The sequence below is a fragment of the Hyperolius riggenbachi genome, chromosome 1, assembly GCF_040937935.1.
Source record: "Hyperolius riggenbachi isolate aHypRig1 chromosome 1, aHypRig1.pri, whole genome shotgun sequence".
NCBI classification, from domain to species: Eukaryota; Metazoa; Chordata; class Amphibia; order Anura; family Hyperoliidae; genus Hyperolius; species Hyperolius riggenbachi.
The window spans coordinates 321,942,752-321,961,620 of record NC_090646.1 but is presented as its reverse complement, the minus strand read 5'-3'; the positions used below and the strand labels follow the sequence as shown (position 1 = coordinate 321,961,620).

At 43.9% G+C, this 18,869-nt stretch overlaps 1 protein-coding gene across 2 annotated transcripts in view; it reads left to right on the top strand.

Annotated features, from left to right (window-relative positions):
- The window catches only part of CACTIN (cactin, spliceosome C complex subunit), a 220,391-nt gene that overhangs the window by 167,480 nt on the left and 34,042 nt on the right, over positions 1–18,869 (top strand). For both annotated transcript variants that reach the window (XM_068233847.1, XM_068233846.1), the window contains exon 9: positions 5,168–5,360. In XM_068233847.1, the coding sequence (XP_068089948.1) occupies positions 5,168–5,360 (193 nt within the window). The remainder of the gene's footprint in view (positions 1–5,167; positions 5,361–18,869) is intronic.

The following is an 18,869-nucleotide window of genomic DNA, read 5'->3' as shown; positions in this document are numbered from 1 at the left end:
TTTTGATGCATATTTTATCAAGTGTATAAGAAAGTTCAGGGCCGTATTTGTCCTTTTTTCCGCCCAAGGCCCACTATCACCAACCACCCCGTGGCCATCAGACCCCTCACACACACATGCAAATTATTCACATCTTTTTCCCAGCAGCCAGATGACCTCCCCCCCCCCCGAACAATATAGGTAGCTATATGACAACTCCCCCACCCCATTCTCGTACAGTAATGGTAGCCAGATGACCTCCTTCCCCCCAGTACAGTAGGGGGTAGCCAGATGACCTCTTCCCCCCCCCCTACACACCTCCATCCCCCAGTATAGTAAAGATAGCCTGATGACCTCTCCCCAGTACAGGTAGCCATATGACCTCTCCCCCTAGTACAGGTAGCCAGATGACCTTTCCCCAGTACATTTAAAGGCAGCCAGATGACCCCCCTTTCCCAGTACAGGTAGCCGCATGACCTCTGCCAACCTCCCTCTGCCCGTACAGGTAACCAGATGACCTCTAACTTCACCCTCTCCCCAGTACAGGTAGCCAAATGACGTCTTCCCTTTCGATCCCTGCAGTACAGGTAGCCAGATGACATCCCCTCCTCCCTCTTCCCAGTACAGGTAGCCAGATGATCTCTCTCCTCCCCCCCACACTACAGGTAGCTAGATGACCCTTTCACCCATCCCTCCCTGCAGTAACGGTAGCCAGATGACTTCTCCCCCCTCCCTCCCTCAATACAGGTAGCTGGATGACCTCGCCCCCTCCCACCCCGGCGTACGGGTAGCCAGATGACTTCTCCCTCCCCCCAGTACAGTTAGCCATATGACCCCTCCCCCCAATACCAGATGTGCCTCTCCTTCGTGCATGGGCTTGTCAGAATTCAGCAGGTTCTTTCTGCAGGAAAAGCTGTCACTTGTATATGCACAATTCAGTGTAAACTGTGGTGTTCGGGTACCACTTTAAAGGAGTTATCAAGGCATAATAAATGTAAATAAGTGTTACTTACCAGGGGCTTTGTCCAGCTCCAAGCATGTCCCTCGCCGCAGCTCTGCACACAGCCGTTCGCCGCCGCTGCCTCCCGGTCCCTGGCGATGACGTCAGCGGCGCTGTCAATCACCGCCACGTGGACCGGAGCATACTTCATTTGAAACTTTCATAATATTATTTTAACTTGTAAGCTAGAAGATTGTTGACATGTACTTGTTACAAGGTCGTTACAGCCAGCAAAAAAAAAAAATATTTCCAGCCAGAGAAAGTCAAAATATGAAAAGCATAAACAAATTGAAGTTTAATGCCACTGTCTTATGGGACAACTGTAGTGACAGGTATAAGGAGGCTGCCATATTTTTCATTTTAAAGGGACTCCGAGCTCACCCAAAAAAAGAAAGTTGTACTCACCAGGGGCTTGCTCCAGCCCAGTGCTGGTCGGGAGGTCCCACGCCGGCGTCCTGGCTCCTCTCCTTCTCCCCGCTCCGGAATGGCTGACAGGCCGCAGCCCGGGCGACACTCGGCAGAGTGTTGGGCTGCTCCTTCCGCGTATGACGCGGCTGACGTCACACGCCGGCCGCCTCGCGTCATCACAGCGGCCGGCGTGAAAGTACTGCGCGTGCGCGATTAAAGCGCGCATGCGCAGTACTTTCACCCTGGCCGCCGTGATGACGCGGGGCGGCCGGCGTGTGACGTCAGCCGCGTCATACGCGGAAGGAGCAGCCCGACACTCTGCCGAGTGTCGCCCAGGCTGCGGCCTGTCAGCCATTCCGGAGCGGGGAGAAGGAGAGGAGCCAGGACGCCGGCGTGGGACCTCCCGACCAGCACTGGGCTGGAGAAAGCCCCTGGTGAGTACAACTTTCTTTTTTTGGGTGAGCTCGGAGTCCCTTTAAGCCTTTTAGCCATAGACCCTGAACAAGCATGCAGCAGGTTTCTGTCATTTTTGTCAGATCTGACAAGACTCGCTGCATGCTCGTTTTTGGTGTGATTCGGAACACTACTGCAGCCAAAGAGATCAGCAGGACTGCAAGGCAACTGGTATTGCTTAAAAGGAAATAAATATGGCAGCCTCCATATACCTCTCACTACAGTTGTCCTTTTAGAAGCGCTATTCCCATCTTATATTGCAGAGCGACAGAGAGAATTATTGTTAAACCCTATAATTTACATATAATTTATTACTTTGAAATACATTTAAATGCTGGTTTCTGCCAGTGAGAGTTTGAAACACAATTTAGATGTTTGAGTTATGTTTGGGTCTTCTTAAATATTCTGGAATGTCAACAATAAACATTGGAAGGTTGTCCCATATTTGAGGAAATGCCACCTGGCAGTTTTTATCTTCATAAAATTAATATGGAAAATGATTAGTGAGGTGGGTTTTAACCCTCCTGGCGGTCTATTAAAAACCGCCAGGGGGCAGCGCAGCCGTTTTTCTTTTCTTTTTTTTTTTAAAAACATGTAGCGAGCCTGGGGCTCGCTACATGATAGCCGCTGTGCAGCGGCATCCCCCTACCCTCTTCGATCGGAAATCCCGTTCAAAGAACGGGATTTCCTGGAGGGCTTCCCTGTCGCCATGGCGACGGGGCGGGATGACGTCACCGACGTCATGACGTCTAAGGGAGTCCCGATCCACCCCTCAGCGCTGCCCGGCGCTGATAGGCCAGGCAGCGCAGGGGTCGGGGGGGGCTCTGCGGCGACGCGGATAGCGGCAAATCGGCGCGGGGCGGCGGCGATCGGTGTGCTCACGCAGCTAGCAAAGTGCTAGCTGCGTGCAGCAAAAAAATAATTGTGCAAATCGGCCCAGCAGGGCCTGAGAAAACCTCCTGCGCGGCTTACCGCCAGGAAGGTTAAGAAACCTATTAGCACACAGAGGCTGGTTGTGCATATAATCACCAGCCTCAGTTACTATACAGCGTCCCCCCAGGACCCTCCTGTGCTCTGCTGTCCCCATAAATAAAAACGCAGTGCTAGCGACACGCAGCATGTCGCTAGCAAGCTGTTTACATTCACACTGTCACTCTCCGATGCTCCTTTGCCTTCTCTTTAGCGCCGCTCCCAGCCTGCGTCCCTTTACTCCAGTGGGGAGGGAAGGGACGCAGACGGGGGGTGGCACTATAGAGGAGGCAGGGGAGCTGCGGAGAGTGAATGTAAACAGCTTGCTAGCGACACGCTGCATGTCTCTAGCACGGCGGTTTAATTTATGGGGGTTTCTTAAAACCCACCTCGGGTTCTCTTTAATATGCAATTATATCTTACATGATTAATTGTTTTAAGGAGAATTATTTAATAAGCTCTACATTTAAATTAGTATATTAGAAGCCCTGTGTACGTCAATAAGCATTTAATTACTTTATCTGTAATTCACAGATTTTCTGGGTTAACATGGCCGATTTCATGTTTGAAAAAGGACAGGCACACTCCAAAGTAATTGGCAGAAGGACACATTATTAGAAATGCGTCATGAATGACATTGTTTAATATTTAAGGTCCCAATGTCTTGGGCAAATAAGTCAAATCAGCAGACAAGATGGCTGGTGACGTCTATTTTTAAACAACTGCGTCAAAATTGAACTGATAAGCAAATTTCAGCATGTGTAAACATCCTAAACTACATTAATTCCCATAGATAAGTTGTTACATAATTTATAAACAAAATATTATGACTTAGGTATTCAAAACATGATAAAGAATTGATGCACAGAAATGTCAGCCAATCAGAGCCAGAGATTGAGGGAAATTCCAAATGTGGTAGCCATATTGGGTCCATGGGTATAAACATAGGTCGAGTGAGAGCTATTCAGAGACATCCAGACTGAATCTCTCCCGAAAGACACCTACTCCGCTACAAGACAGAAGCTACCTTCCCACACGTGGTTCTAGATGCTGAAGAGAGGACAAATGGTTAATATGCTTATTATTCTGGTGATTTACTTTATTATTTTTTCAACATTAAGTTCTGTTAAGATGTTAGCAAGAAGTTCTATCTTTTTTGTTATTTTTTTCAAGAAAATTACTGCAAGTTTTACACAGCTACTATATACATGTCTACTAATACCAATGAGACTACTTTTGATCAGATTCTTCATAACACAACTTACAGTTGTCAAAATTATTCAACCCCCACTGAAATGGAGTGTTTTGGCCAGTTTGACATTGATTTTGATCATTTCAGTCATCTTGTTTACAATTAAATCAGAGGCACTTGTAAGTCAGACAAATATAACATTTATAATGAAATAACCACAAATGTCTTTTCTATGCTCACATCATTATCAGTTTTATTCAACCCCCAAGTGACATTCATTCTTGGTACTTAGTGCAACATCCTTTTCCAGTTATAACAGCTTTTAAACGTGAAGCATAGCTTGACACAAGTGTCTTGCAACGATCTACGGGTATTTTAGCTCATTCTTCATGGGCAAAAGCCTCCAGTTCAGTCACATTCTTAGGCTTGCATGTTGCAACTGTTTTCTTTAAGTCCCACCAGAGGTTCTAAATCGGATTTAAGTCTGGTGACTGCGATGGCCACTCCAAAATGTTCCAGCCTTTAATCTGCAACCATACTCTAGTGGTCTTAGAGGTATGCTTGGGATCATTGTCCTGTAGAAATGTCCAACGTCTCCCAAGCCTCAGGTTTGTGATGGACTGCCTCACATTTTCATCCAATATCTCCTGGTACTGAATAGAATTCATGGTACCTTGCACATGCTGAAGCTTCCCTGTACCTGCAGAAGCAAAACAGCCCCAAAGCATGATTGACCCCCCGCCATGCTTCACAATAGGCAAGGTACTGCTTGATACCTCCAATCAGCGGGTGGCTCACAGTGAAGGGTGGCACGGAGCAACAACTTTTATGTCTGAGCATGGCCAGGCCTGAGCTCAGGCGCCTTTCCAACGCCCATACTGTGCACTAGCAAGCCCCCAGCCAGTGCATGGAAGCAGCATACGGGCTGTACATTAAGACACTACTGCAGCACAATTGCCAGCAATTGGAATTTAAAAGAATGTTAAAGGCCTCTGGATTCCTCTCACTACAGTGTCCCTTTTTTTTTTTAAACTATTTTTTTTTTCTTCTTCTCCAGTTTTCCACAGGAGGGCACATTCAGCTTTGCATAAATATACATGATTACAAAGATAATGTATTTAAAGACAAAGAAAACAAAAACAAACTTTTTTTTTTCCCTTTTCCAGGAGAGCGACGAGAAGGTGTGAATTCTTCTGTCAGTACAGATGTACAGGCTGTATTCAAAGGCAAGACTTACAGCCAATTGCAGGTCATTTTTCAAGGAATTGAGAACAAAATAAGAGTAGGAGGGCCAAGCTTGGATATTGGATATTGGGAGAGTCTCCTGCAGCAGCTCCGTGCATATATGGCTAGAGCCAGGTAAATTAAACCAAAGATTTTTAGTGATTTCTTTGGGCCGATGTATGTATCTTTTCTTCTTTACGGGCCTGTTCACACTAGGGTTGTTTTCTGCCTTTTTTCAAGCGCACATTTGTGCATTGATTCCCTATGAGTTTGTGCATTGATTCCCTATGAGAGAGTTCACACCTGGGCGGTTCGTTTCCGATCTGCTCAGCAAAACGATGCCTGTACCATTTTTGGGGCGTTTTTTTGCTATAATGGAAGGTATCGGAAAACCGCAAAACGCTCACAAAATCGCTTTGTGTAGAGTTTGCGTTTTTAAGAATAAATACATTGTATTTATTCTTTTCAGGGTCAGAGTTCACTTCCTGACTTGCGTCAGGGAGTGAATTACAAAACCGCTTAGAAAAGCGCTTTTTGCAAAAACGCAACACGCAGTGGAGAGGCGGGAGGGGGAAAAAAATAGCGCACAAAAACGCAAAATGTTTTTTATTTTAGGTGTAAATGGGGCCTACATGTTTTTTTTTTCCTTCAAATTTTATGTATGATTTAAAGGGAACCTAAACTGTTGCAGAAAAAAGGTTTAACTTATATGGGGCTTCTACCAACCCCTGTAGTCGCCCTGTGCCTACGCTGGTACTCAACAATCCTAGGGTCCCCCACCGCAGCTCAGTTTTGATATTTCCGACTGAGCCAGTTGATGGCCACTGTGCGTGAATGGACCTGGTTGCGCGTTTCCTCATTCGCGATTCCATTGCTGGAAGCTTCCTGCGCAGGTGCAGTACAAGAAAACCTCTACTGCGCCTGTGCAGGACTCTCACGATGATGGGAGTGCGAATGAGGACGCACACGGCCAGGGCCACGCAGGTGCAATGGCCATCGACTGGCAGAATTGAAACTCAGCCGCGGCGGGGGACCGCAGGAGCGTTGTGTACCGGCGCAGGCACAGGGTGCTGGTAGAAGCCCCAGGTAAGTTTTTCTGCATCAGTTTAGGTTCCCATTTAAGCCAGAATCACACGTCTGCAGTGCGGTTAATAGTTCATCCATTTTTTTTTTAAAAAAATTTACGTTCAATGTTTTTTTTTTTATTAATTTTAAAAGCATACAGTATAGAACAAGATATGTATAGTAACATACGTTTCTTAATGCTATATCATAAACTGAGACATACAGTGGATATCAATATATAACTCTGTTTACAACCTAAATTGCCAAATTAACAAACATCACTTCTGATAGTTAGGTTCGTGATTATATTGTCCACTTAGTAAAGGAGCAGGTGTGAAACACCTCTATAGCATTCAATTGCTACTTCTTATAAACAGGTAGCCTAAGTTATAACTAACATAAGTTGGAAAGTGAACAACCACCAAAATCAACTGTGAAATCTATAGATCCTCAATATCTTGAATGGTGGTAAGAACCATAGTACTGAAACCACCAGAAGGGTCCCTGTCTGCTATTTTCCTTGACACGGATTTTTGGTGGGAACATTTTTGACCTGCCATATCAGTGGGATAAGGGGACCGGAACAGGAGGGGGTAGGAGTGGGGGAAATGAGTTGAAGTTGGTTGTCACATTACGGTGGAAAACCAATTCATTTTTAATATCACTCATATTTATTGAAACTGAGGAGGAATTGTAAGATTGGAGTCTATAAGGGTCCAGTTTATCTGTAAATGGGTTGTTTGGGTACCCAGATAAATTCTATTAACGAGTAGTTTTTCCATCAGGAGGTTAAAGTCTACTGTGTATCTAATCTGAGTAAATGAAGGTAAGTTATTGGTCCCCCAATGTGATAGAATGAGCTGTCTAGCTGCACAAATTAGATGAACTGACCTCGTTCTAAGAGCAATCCCACAAAATATGGACCAAAGTGCCATATTCGTAGCAACCTCTCCAACAAAGTGGAGAATTCTGCTCTGAAATATTGGCTAATAGTCTGGGGGTTATATACCATTTATACAGGATTTTCTTTTTATGTTTCTAGGTGAGAAATATATTGTGGGTGTTTTCGAAGTTCCTGTAGAGCTTTCTCCATAGTTGAAGCGTCTATGGAAGATTGTAAATCGCTGTTCCATACTTGGAGGAATTTACCCATTAGATTAGAGTTACTTGCCCCTAAATATTTATACCATAGTGAGAGACCCTTATGATTTTTGTTAATGTTCCCTTGTGGCCAGTGCTGCTTGGATACCATTTTTCAATATCTGGAACTAATTCGGATCCGAATACCCCTCTGTCCGATCCCAGTCGGATATCTGGATTCAAAATTTTCCAATCCGGGTCGGATATCCGATCCTAGTATCCAGCTGGATTCGGATATCTGGATAGAAAACCGTAAGTCACCTGAAAATGGCTAAAAATCCTTTCAAAGATCGGTCTCTCTCTCTCTCCCTCTCCCCCTCTCCCTCCCCACCTTCGAAAGAGATTTTTGCCATTGAAGGTGATTTTGGCTTCTGCTCGGATATCTGAACTAACTATCCGCCCGGATTTCAGATCGGAAATCCAAGTTTGCTTGGATAGTCTATTCGGATTTTAAAAAATATCCAAATTACTATTCAAAGTTCGGATAGTGGAAAAAGTTTAGGTAGCACCACTATCAGTGCCTCAAGCATGGAATGCGAGTGTTCCCAATTCGAATGCGGTTTCATATGTCTGAAGCAGGATTGGTGCTATGTTCTCTGAGTACTTTTTATACACCTCTATAGGTATACCATCCATTCCCCGCGCTTTTTTATTGGGAAAGCTGTGTATAGCTAAGATGGTTTCTTCCTCCGTTATTGGGGCCTCAAGTTCTAATAGTTGCTCAACCGTTAGTCTGAGTAAATTAACTTCAGATACAAATATTTCTGAATCTGTTTGCGTTGCTGGGGTTTGACTGGTGTATAGAGAGTAGTAGTAGGTGAAGAATGTTTTATTAATTGAATCATTGCCTGTGACTCTCAGGTCTCAGATGAAGGATTGCTAATATAATTAAGTGTAACTGCTTCCGAAACTTTAAGATCTAGTTCTTGTTTCTTAGAGTCACTTTTGCATTTGGCGACCGCGCTAATGAGTTCACCCCGAAGAAAAGCTTTAAATGTATCCCATATTAAGTTAGTGTTGGGCTCATCTCTATGATCACATGTGAAGTTGTCAATGTTCATAGTGATTTGATCATGAGTAGTAAATAAATCCAACCAAAAAGGATAAAGCTTCCAGAATTGATAGGGAGATTTGAGGCCCCAATGAAGCGACAGCATGATGGGAGAATGATCAGATACCAGGCAGGGCAATATTCCTGAATATTTGTTGTGTAGGGTTAAAGTGGCGCCATCCTTCACAAAATTGGAGTTCTTGCATTAAATTGGCAAATGGTATAGATTTATTTTGCTTAGGGGGGCATTTATCCATAAAGGGATTACACACTGTATTAAAGTCACCTGTCCAGATGACATAAATACCAGGGTATTGTGAATTAAAGGTTATGCCTTCCTTTATTACGCAAGTATTAAAGGATGGAGGTAAATAAACATTTAGTATGAAAACTTTGGTTCCGTTAATTCTGCAGTGCATGAAAATGTATCTTCCGAATTGGTCAATTTTAGTGTGGAGGGCTTGGAATTGAAGGGATCGTCTAAATAATAGAGATACTCCTCGGAAGTACTGGGAGAAGGTTGAGTGGTTTGACCAACCAATCCATCCTCGTCTGAGAGAGAAGAGTTTGCCTCCAGATATGTGTCTCTCTTGGAGGGCTACCACATCGGGCTTATGGCGGTTGAGATAGGTTAGCATCAACTGTTGCTTTATGGGCTCGTTCATCCCCTAACATTTCAGCTCACAAAGTTCAACTCAAGTGACTGCACTGTCCTGGGGTATGCACTGTATAAAATGTTCCATAATATGCAATGTGTTATTTAGTATTGCCCTAGTTGAGAGACCAATTGGAGTGTGAGTACCTGTATTTGCTTGGTATAAAGAAAACAACAAGAAAGAAAATAAAAAACTCAAAACCTCCTAACTCCCTATTCCCACCCTGATCTGTCATAAACAAGGTAGACCCTTGTACCCAAAACAACAGCAAAATAGCTAACCGCAGCCCTTAAAGGTATAACCCAGGCTGCTGCGGCTACACAGAAAAGTCCTGAGGTGTACCAAGACTGTACCGGATCCCGGTCAGAACAGCCGGAATCCGATGTACAGCTCACCTGCTCAGAAAGAGTCAAGTGACAAATAACAGTACTGTAGTACTGCAAAAGAAAAAATCCCCTCAAGATGGAGGGAAGAGGTGACAGGGAAAAGGGAGACAGCCCCGCAAAGAGGCCCAGCTCCTATTTCCGTGTCCTCCCGCTCTAACAGTGTATATTAGTAACATTACGTTTACGCATCTGATATAAGACATATCACCATCGATTTGCAACGATCATATTGGATCCAAAGAGAAGAGATGGGGAGAGGGAAGGAGGGATAAAGGAGTGCCCAGTGACGGGGAGGAGATGTATAACTCCTCCGAGGTATAGGCTTGGCTGGGATAGGCTAGACATGGGGGGAAAAGGAACACAGGCAAATACAAAGGGAGAGTATATACTGTACATAGCCAATAGATGATCTTAGTGATAACATGATTAACAGATCTCACAAAGCATTGCCTTGCAGCATATATCCTATATAGGGTGCTGCAAGGGCACAGTTCCCGAGATGCATAGCTGTGCATTGCAAAAGACATTTAAAGGCATATGGACCTTTTGTGAGATAAGACCCGAACTAATTGTAGATGGGCCTAGTATAATTAGACATGCCTAACAAATTATAGTGTGCGTGCTACATCTTCAAGGATCCTTAGGGACTTTTGTGCCTGATAGCGTAGGGCTGTCCATAGTACATAGTTACATAGTTATTTTGGTTGAAAAAAGACATACGTCCATCGAGTTCAACCAGTACAAAGTACAACACCAGCCTGCTACCTCACATATCCCTGTTGATCCAGAGGAAGGCGAAAAAAACCCCACAAGGCATAGTCCAATTAGCCCTTAAAGGGAAAAATTCCTTCCCGACTCCAGATGGCAATCAGATAAAATCCCTGGATCAGCATCATTAGGCATAACCTAGTAATTGTAGCCATGGATGTCTTTCAACGCAAGGAAAGCATCTAAGCCCCCTTTAAATGCAGGTATAGAGTTTGCCATAACGACTTCCTGTGGCAATGCATTCCACATCTTAATCACTCTTACTGTAAAGAACCCTTTCCTAAATAAATGGCTAAAACGTTTTTCCTCCATGCGCAGCTCATGTCCTCTAGTCCTTTGAGAAGGCCTAGGGACAAAAAGCTCATCCGCCAAGCTATTATATTGCCCTCTGATGTATTTATACGTGTTAATTAGATCTCCTCTAAGGCGTCTTTTCTCTAGACTAAATAAACCCAGTTTATCTAACCTTTCTTGGTAAGCGAGACCTTCCATCCCACGTATCAATTTTGTAGCTCGTCTCTGCACCTGCTCTAAAACTGCAATATCTTTTTTGTAATGTGGTGCCCAGAACTGAATTCCATATTCCAGATGTGGCCTTACTAGAGAGTTAAACAGGGGCAATATTATGCTAACATCTCGAGTTTTTATTTCCCTTTTAATGCATCCCAAAATTTTGTTAGCTTTAGCTGCAGCGGCTTGGCATTGAGTATGATTATTTAACTTGTTGTCGATGAGTACTCCTAAGTCCTTCTCCAAGTTTGATGTTCCCAACTGTATCCCATTTATTTTGTATGGTGCTAGACCATTGGTACGACCAAAATGCATGACTTTACATTTGTCAACATTTAATTTCATCTGCCATGTATGTGCCCATATAGCCATCCTATCCAGATCCTGTTGCAATATGACACTATCTTCCTGAGAGTTGATGATTCTGCACAATTTTGTATCATCTGCAAAAATAGCAACATTACTCACTACTGCATCTACTAGGTCATTAATAAATAAATTGAAGAGCACTGGACCCAGTACAGACCCCTGTGGGACCCCACTGCTAACAGTCTTCCATTTTGAGTACGATCCACTGACCACAACTCTTTGTTTTCTGTCCATTAGCCAGTTCCCTATCCATGCACACAAACTCTTCCCCAGTCCTTGCATCCTCAACTTTTGCACCAGACTTCTGTGGGGAACAGTGTCGAAGGCCTTTGCAAAGTCCAAGTATATCACATCTACAGCATTCCCAATATCCATATTAGCATTCACTACCTCATAAAAGCTGAGCATGTTAGTCAAACAGGACCTGTCTTTAGTAAACCCATGTTGATGCTGAGAAATAAGATTATTTTCTACTATGAAGTCATGTATAGTATCTCTTAGTAACCCCTCAAATAGTTTGCATATAACTGATGTTAAGCTTACAGGTCTATAATTTCCTGGATCAGATTTTTTGCCCTTCTTAAATAATGGGAAAACGTGGGCTGTACGCCAATCCACTGGGACTCTGCTAGTTGCAAGAGAGTCACAAAAGATAAGATAAAGGGGCTTAGCTATAACTGAACTTAATTCTCTTAGGACCCGAGGATGCATGCCATCCGGGCCAGGTGCCTTGTCTATTTTTAATTTATTTAGTCTTGCCTTTACTTCTTCCTGCGTTAAGTATTTAATATTACAGTTAGAAGATTGAGACTCTTCTGCCTCTGTAATTTGCAACAGTGCTGTTTCCTTTGTGAAGACAGAAGCAAAGAAAGCATTTAATAACTCTGCCTTACCTTGGTTATCCACCATTGAGTTCCCACCCTCATCCTTTAGGATTCCTATACAGTCAACCTTTCTTTTTTTAGAGTTGATGTACTTGTAAAACTTTTTTGGGTTAGATTTGATATCCCTAGCGATTTGATTTTCAGCTTCGATCTTTGCCAGCCTAATTTGTTTTTCACAATTTTTATTGCACTCCTTATATTTGCTTAGTGCAGCCTCAGTCCCCTCCTGTTTTAGGACCTTATAGGCATTCTTTTTCCTCTTCATTTTATCCCTAACCTTTCTATTCATCCATAGAGGCCTTTTTTTATTCCTAGACATTTTGTTTCCATATGGGATATACATACTACAATATTGATTGAGAATACGTTTAAAAGCTTGCCATTTCCCTTCAGTGTCCTTCCCTTGTAGTACATTATCCCAGTGCTGCACAGTAAATATTTGTAGGAAAGTCTACTATCGCCATAGCCGGTGGTATGGTGGTCATATAGATAGGTTATGCATGGCAATTGCATTGACACAGAATAGAAAGAGAGAAGGTGCAGGAAAGATTTAATCATTCATTGTCACGTGAGGCCAAGTCAAGGCCTGGAGAGTCTGGGGCACGTTCCGCAGAGCTTCTAGGCGAGTTGCGGGGGGCAGGTAAGGCGTCCAGCGATTCCACCACTGATTCAGGCGTAGTAAAAAAGTTTGCCCGTCTGCCACCACTCTGAGCTTAGCAGGGTATAGCATTGAGCAAGCGTACCCCTTGTCCCTTAGTCGTTTCTTGGCGTCGGTAAACTGGGCGTGCTGTTTCTGTAGGTCTATAGAGAAATCCGGGTAGAATGATAAGCGGGTGTTCTCGTACTTTATTTTGCCTTTGTTCCTTGCTGCTCGTAGAACTGAATCCCTGTCGTGAAAGTTTAGCAACTTCGTGATGAAAGTGCGTGGAGGAAGGGCTGGTGGAGGAATCTTCGTCGACACGCGGTGGGCACGCTCCACTATGAAGACTGAGGAAAGGTTTCTCTACCAAAGAGCTCAGTGAGGAGGTTTTCAGCAAATGGTTCAGAAGCAGTGCCTCCTGCTTTTTCCGGTAGGCCCACTATACGTATGTTCGACCTGCGGTTTCTATTTTTCATGTCCTCCTGGCGCTCACGGAGTATTTTAACATCACGTTGCGTCTGAGGTACCTCCTTCTGTATAGGCCGGAGTTTGTCCTCAACATGGCTGATCCTGCTTTCCGCCTCTGTGATCCTGCCACGCATGATGTGCATATCAGCCCGAAATAAGGAAACGTCCGACTTCACCTCTTCCAGCTTAGTGTTAATTGCGGTAAGTGCAGTTTGTTTTAGGGAGGGTGGCGGCATTTAGTCTTCGAATGACTCGTCGCCATCTTGGTTCTCGTGCCTGAACTTGCGGAGCTTTGCAGCCGCTTCTGAACCCCTCCGTGTCATACTTGGTTGGTCATCGACAGCTTTAGAGAAGTCAGGGGACTGACCTCTACCAATGTGCAGTGTTTTGCAGCAGGATTAAGAGGGTTAGGATAGCTTTTTTTTTTCATCTAGAGCGGGAGCTTTTCCCTAGCACGTCTGCACCTTCTAGTCACGCCCCCTTTACGTGGATATTTAAAAAGTCTAGACCCTTAGGTAAATATTTACGTTTTTTTATTGTAATGTTTGGTTGTTTTTTTAACATTTTATTTGGGTATTTTTGGGAGGGTGGTATGTAAATAGTCATTTTTTTATGTAAATATGTGTTTATTTTTATTTTTTTTGTAATTGTACTGTAGATGTAGTTTTACTATTTGGCCACAAGATGGCAACAATGAGTTTGTTTACAAGACGTCACTTAAAGTGTAACGTACGCTTAGAGGGACGTAGGGGGGACGTAAGAGGCAGAAAGAGCGAGGCTTCCGAGAGAAGCCATTGCTTTTTCTGCCGGGGAAAGGGATCAATGATCGGGCATCATGTCCCGATTCATTGATTCCCTGGCTAACGAACCGCGGGTGGGAATGCGCGTGATCGGCCGCGGGAGCGCACATGCGGCCTTTTGGACTTATACTATACATCCAAAAGGCCAAAGTAGTTCATAATTTTTTTAGAGAATGGGTGAATTATTTTAGGAATTTTAGAATTTTTTTTTTGTCTATGCTTTATAATTTTGGCTAATAATGGGCTAGCTTTGTTGCTTTAATGGTAATGGCGAAGTTTGAGTCTAGAAAGATGAAATTCATAATCCGAAGCAAGCAGTTGTCTGAGATTTTGTCTTAAAAAATAGTTTAACTGTAGTTTGGGAGGGGGAAGTTATATTCTCGTTTTCTGTTTTGTAATCTCATCTAGAACATTTTCTAAATGGGCTTTTTGTTTTTTTTTCCCCTAATAGATCCCATCTGTATGAGATGCCCGCTAATATAAGCTTTATGGGCTAGCCACACCGTGCTCATTCCAACTTCATCTGCAGAGTTCCACTAAAAATACTCTTGAATATGAGCTTGAATTTTGCCAGCATTGATAGGGTCTAGTAATAGGGATGAGTTTAGCCTCCAGCAATTGTCTGTTTTGAGCTTCTGCCAGATGGATATTTATACTAATCGGAGCGTGGTCTGACCACGATATTTCATGAGTAGAGGCTTTAGAGATCTTTTGGAAAATATTTCTGTCAGTGAGGAAGAAAATAAATCCTAGTATATGTTTTATGTATTGATGAAAAGAAAGTGAAATCATTCTTCACTGTGGATAGCTCTCCAGAAGTCATATAGATCTTCCTTGTGGAGAAGGGAAGCAAGGGATTTGTAGGGTTTCCTTTTAGGATTAGAAGTATCTAGATCAATTATCATATTGAAGTCCCCTCCTATTATCAGATTACCTTTTTGGATTTTCCGTGCTTTGTTGATCATACTTCGAAGCAATTTATGTTGACCTTCAGTAGGCGCATAAATATTAAGGAGAGCCATTGGGGAGTTGTCGATAGAGCAGGTGATTAGGACAAACCTGCCCTGAGGATCTGATTCAGACGAATGCAATGTCACATTAAGATTCTTATGAAAGGTTGTAAACACTCCCCTTTTCTTATTGAAGTTGCTGAATATTATCGTGGGGTAATCAGGGTGACCACATTTAGGGGTTGCTCCTTCTTTGAAATTGTATTCTTGAATAAATATGTCCGTTTTGATTCTCAATGCTTCTTTCCATACCGCGTGTCTCTTAACCGGAACATTAAGACCTTTGGTATTAATAGAGGTAATTTTAAGTGACATGGAACCATAAAAACAATATAACAGAGTAACTCTGGCAATACGGAGTCCGAGACCAGTGTTTTGGAAGTGACCGTAATGATCTTTGAAATAGAGAGATTGAGGGAATGGGAAGAGGAAAATGTAGGGAGGGCAGGTCAATCCTTTTGTAAGTATTGTAGGAGTCGAAAGAGTAACTTAACCATGGCGAAACCAGTAACATTAAAGTTAAACATAACAGCATAGATACCCTACACATGCGGGCTCCAGTCTGGGAGCGGGGACAAGAGATCACAACTTCGTGAGACCTCCACCCCATTTGGTTCGAGGTTCGAAGTGCCGTTACAGAAGCCCTTATACTTGTTGCCAATCCTGAGTAAGTTTGGAGACCGCTGTAGATTTTTGCTTACCTTCTGGGTGAGATGTTGGGTGGATTCCCCAAGTGCGTAATAGCTTAAACCCATCAGTTGTGGCTGATACAGCAATCATGCGCCCTGCTCTGGAGATTAGCAGTTTGGTGGGGTAACCCCATTTGTACTAAATGCTGTTATCTCTCAAGATTTTTGTAATCTGATGAAGTTCGTTAAGTTTGGCTAAAGTAGCCTGGGATAGATCTGTATGAAGAGTTATGTGGTTGAACGGGTCAGGAAGTGAACCATTAGATCTGATGGCGTGAAGCAGGTGTTTTTTTGTGGTGTAGAGCTGAAAACAGCAGATATCACGAGTAGCGGAGTCAGGAAGTTTGGTTGGTTTGGGGAGTCTATGCACTTTTTCTATCGCCAGTTCTATATCAGAGATTTGTGGGAGAGTTGCCTTTGTAAGTTTGGTGATACACTCTTAGCTGGTTTTGTGTTACAGATTCCTCAATTCCCCTAAATTTTTGAGGTTACAGTGTCTATTCCGATCTTCGAGATCTGCTGCCTTTAAAGAGAACCCGAGGTGGGTTTGAAGAATATTATCTGCATACAGAGGCTGGATCTGCCTATACAGCCCAGCCTCTGTTGCTATCTCAAACCCCCCTAAGGTCCCCCTGCACTCTGCAATCCCTCATAAATCACAGCCACGCTGCTGACAAACAGCTTGTCAGAGCTGACTGTGTTTATCTCTATAGTGTCAGTCTGCTGCTCTCCCCGACTCCTGCAGAACTCCAGTCCCCGCCTGCATCCCTTCCCTCCCTGCTGATTGGAGGGAAGGGACGGGGGCAGGGACCGGAGCTATGCAGGAGGCGGGGGAGCAGCTGAGACTGACACTACAGATGTAAACACAGCCTCACAGCACGGCTGTGATTTATGAGGGATTGCAGAGTGCAGGGGGACCTTAGTGGGGTTTGGGATAGCAACAGAGGCTGGGCTGTATAGGCAGATCCAGCCTCTGTATGCAGATACCATTCTTTAAACACACCTCGGGTTCTCTTTAACTTAAGCCAGGAAATATCATTTTGGTTATCTTCCAGACAGTCCACAGCTTTGTTGTGTTCTGCGGTGAGAGCAGCCACACTGTTTTCTACTGTGGCGATTCTCTCTCCCAGTGAGTCTATAAAATGCTGCAAATTGCTTGTAATACCAGAGCTTTCCAAAGTGAGAGATGTTTTCATAGCTAGCATCAATTCTTTCATGTAAGATTGGGTTATTGCCTGGTCAGAGGCTGAAAAGTGCTGGACGCTAAGAGTAGGGGTAGAGGAGGGCGGGTCCATAATGGCAGACAGGCCTACCTGATCTTCTGCTTCACCTAGCCGCTGACTTGATTTGACGGGGCTGTGGGATGATGGCGATGTGCTTTCTGGTGAGGAGTGCTGTCTTCTTGCTTGCTCTGATTTCTGGGTGGTCTGGGGAAGCGAGTCGGGTCTGCTGCTGTTCACGCCGAATCGGGAGCCGGCGCCATCTTTGTTCCCAGCCCGCTCAGGTAGACCAGCGAATATCTCTGGCAATTTCTGGGGTTTAGGTGGCGTTTTCTTCTTTTTCTTGGAAGCGTCCGTGTCCATCGGGGTTTCCAGCATCTCTGGAGGTAATTTTTCTGTATATTGGCCGCTTTATAAGTCGCTTCTTGGGCTATACATACGGAGCTGCTGTCTCACTTGTCTGACATCCGTGAGCAGGGGGCATCCATTTTTAAAGCTCCACTCCAACCAGAACTTGTATTTTAGTTTTAGATGGGAGAGGGAGAGTGTTGTAACAAATTCTTTTGCTAAAAGAAGAAAAGTTTCCCGCAGACCAACTCAATGCAGCCTAAAGATTTTAGCAAACATTTCACATTTTTACTTTGTGCACATTAGCCACTACATGCATGTAATCACTTGATCAGATGCAAGTGTTCAAAAAAGATACAAGCTTCCTGCTTCCAGTCAACTACTTTTGCAGTAAGGGAATTTTGAGGTGACTATTTCTCATCCAGTATTGAACACACCACTGCATCCGCTAGCTTTGTACTGTCTTTTATTTGTTTAAGTATTAATTGGGATGTCCTAGTTTATAATATATTTTTTCTGCAGTCAATGATTTAGTTAATATATTTAAAAATTGCATAATGTAAGCCTACCTTAAAGCGAATCTTAAGTCAAAAAAAAAAAGTTTTACTCAACTGGGGCGTCCAATAGCCCCCTGCAGCTGTCCGGTGCCCTCGCCGTGTCCCTCCGATCCTCCTGTCCCCGCCGGCAGCCACTTCCGGTTTCGCCGTCAGGAGCCGACAGGCTGGGAACGCAAGTGATTCTTTGCATTCCCAGCCACAATGTCACCCTCTATGCTGCTATAGCATATAGCACATAGCAGCATAGGGGGCGCTATTGTGGCTGGGATCGCGAAGAATTACTTGCGGTCCCAGCCTGTCGGCCCCTGACAGCGAAACCGGAAGTGGCTGCCGGCGGGGACGGGAGGATCGGAGGGACACGGCGAGGGCACCGGACAGCTGCAGGGGGATATTGGAAGCCCCGGGTGAGTAAAACTCATTTTTTTTTTTTTGACTTAAGGTTCGCTTTAACCACTAGCCACTAGTATATCTACGGCTCACGGGAAGACTGTTCCCATCCCAGGGGCGTAGATATATACGGCTCCCATGCGCATTCTCCCCGACGATTGTTAGACAGGAGATAAATGAATGGGAACACCGTTCCCATTTGTTGATTAAGGTCCCTATGTCAATGGTCACCAACATCAATGAGATGCCGCGGTCATTGTAACAAACTGAATTACACATGCACACATTACTTCCTGTTCGCGTACTATTAGTACGCGGCAGGGAGAAAATGTGAGGACAACTTGTGGCCAAATAGTAAAATTACACCTACATACATTTATTTCAATAAAAAGACCTACACACAGTTTAAAATTAACTCCTAACCTCCCACACTCTCCCATAAGCACCCAAATAAAAGTTTAGCATGAAAAAAAAAAATAATAATACATAAATGGTTACCTTAGGGACTGAACTTTTTTTTAATATGAAGGTCTGGTGCACAGCTATAGCGCTTCGGAGCAAAACACTAGCACTTTGAAAAGCATTTGGATAATGCTTTTGTATGGGTTGAATCACACCAGAGCGATGTGATTTTTTTTTTTTTAATGCAAAATGGGTCCTGAAACATTTGTGAGACTATTCTGTCTTAATGTTAAG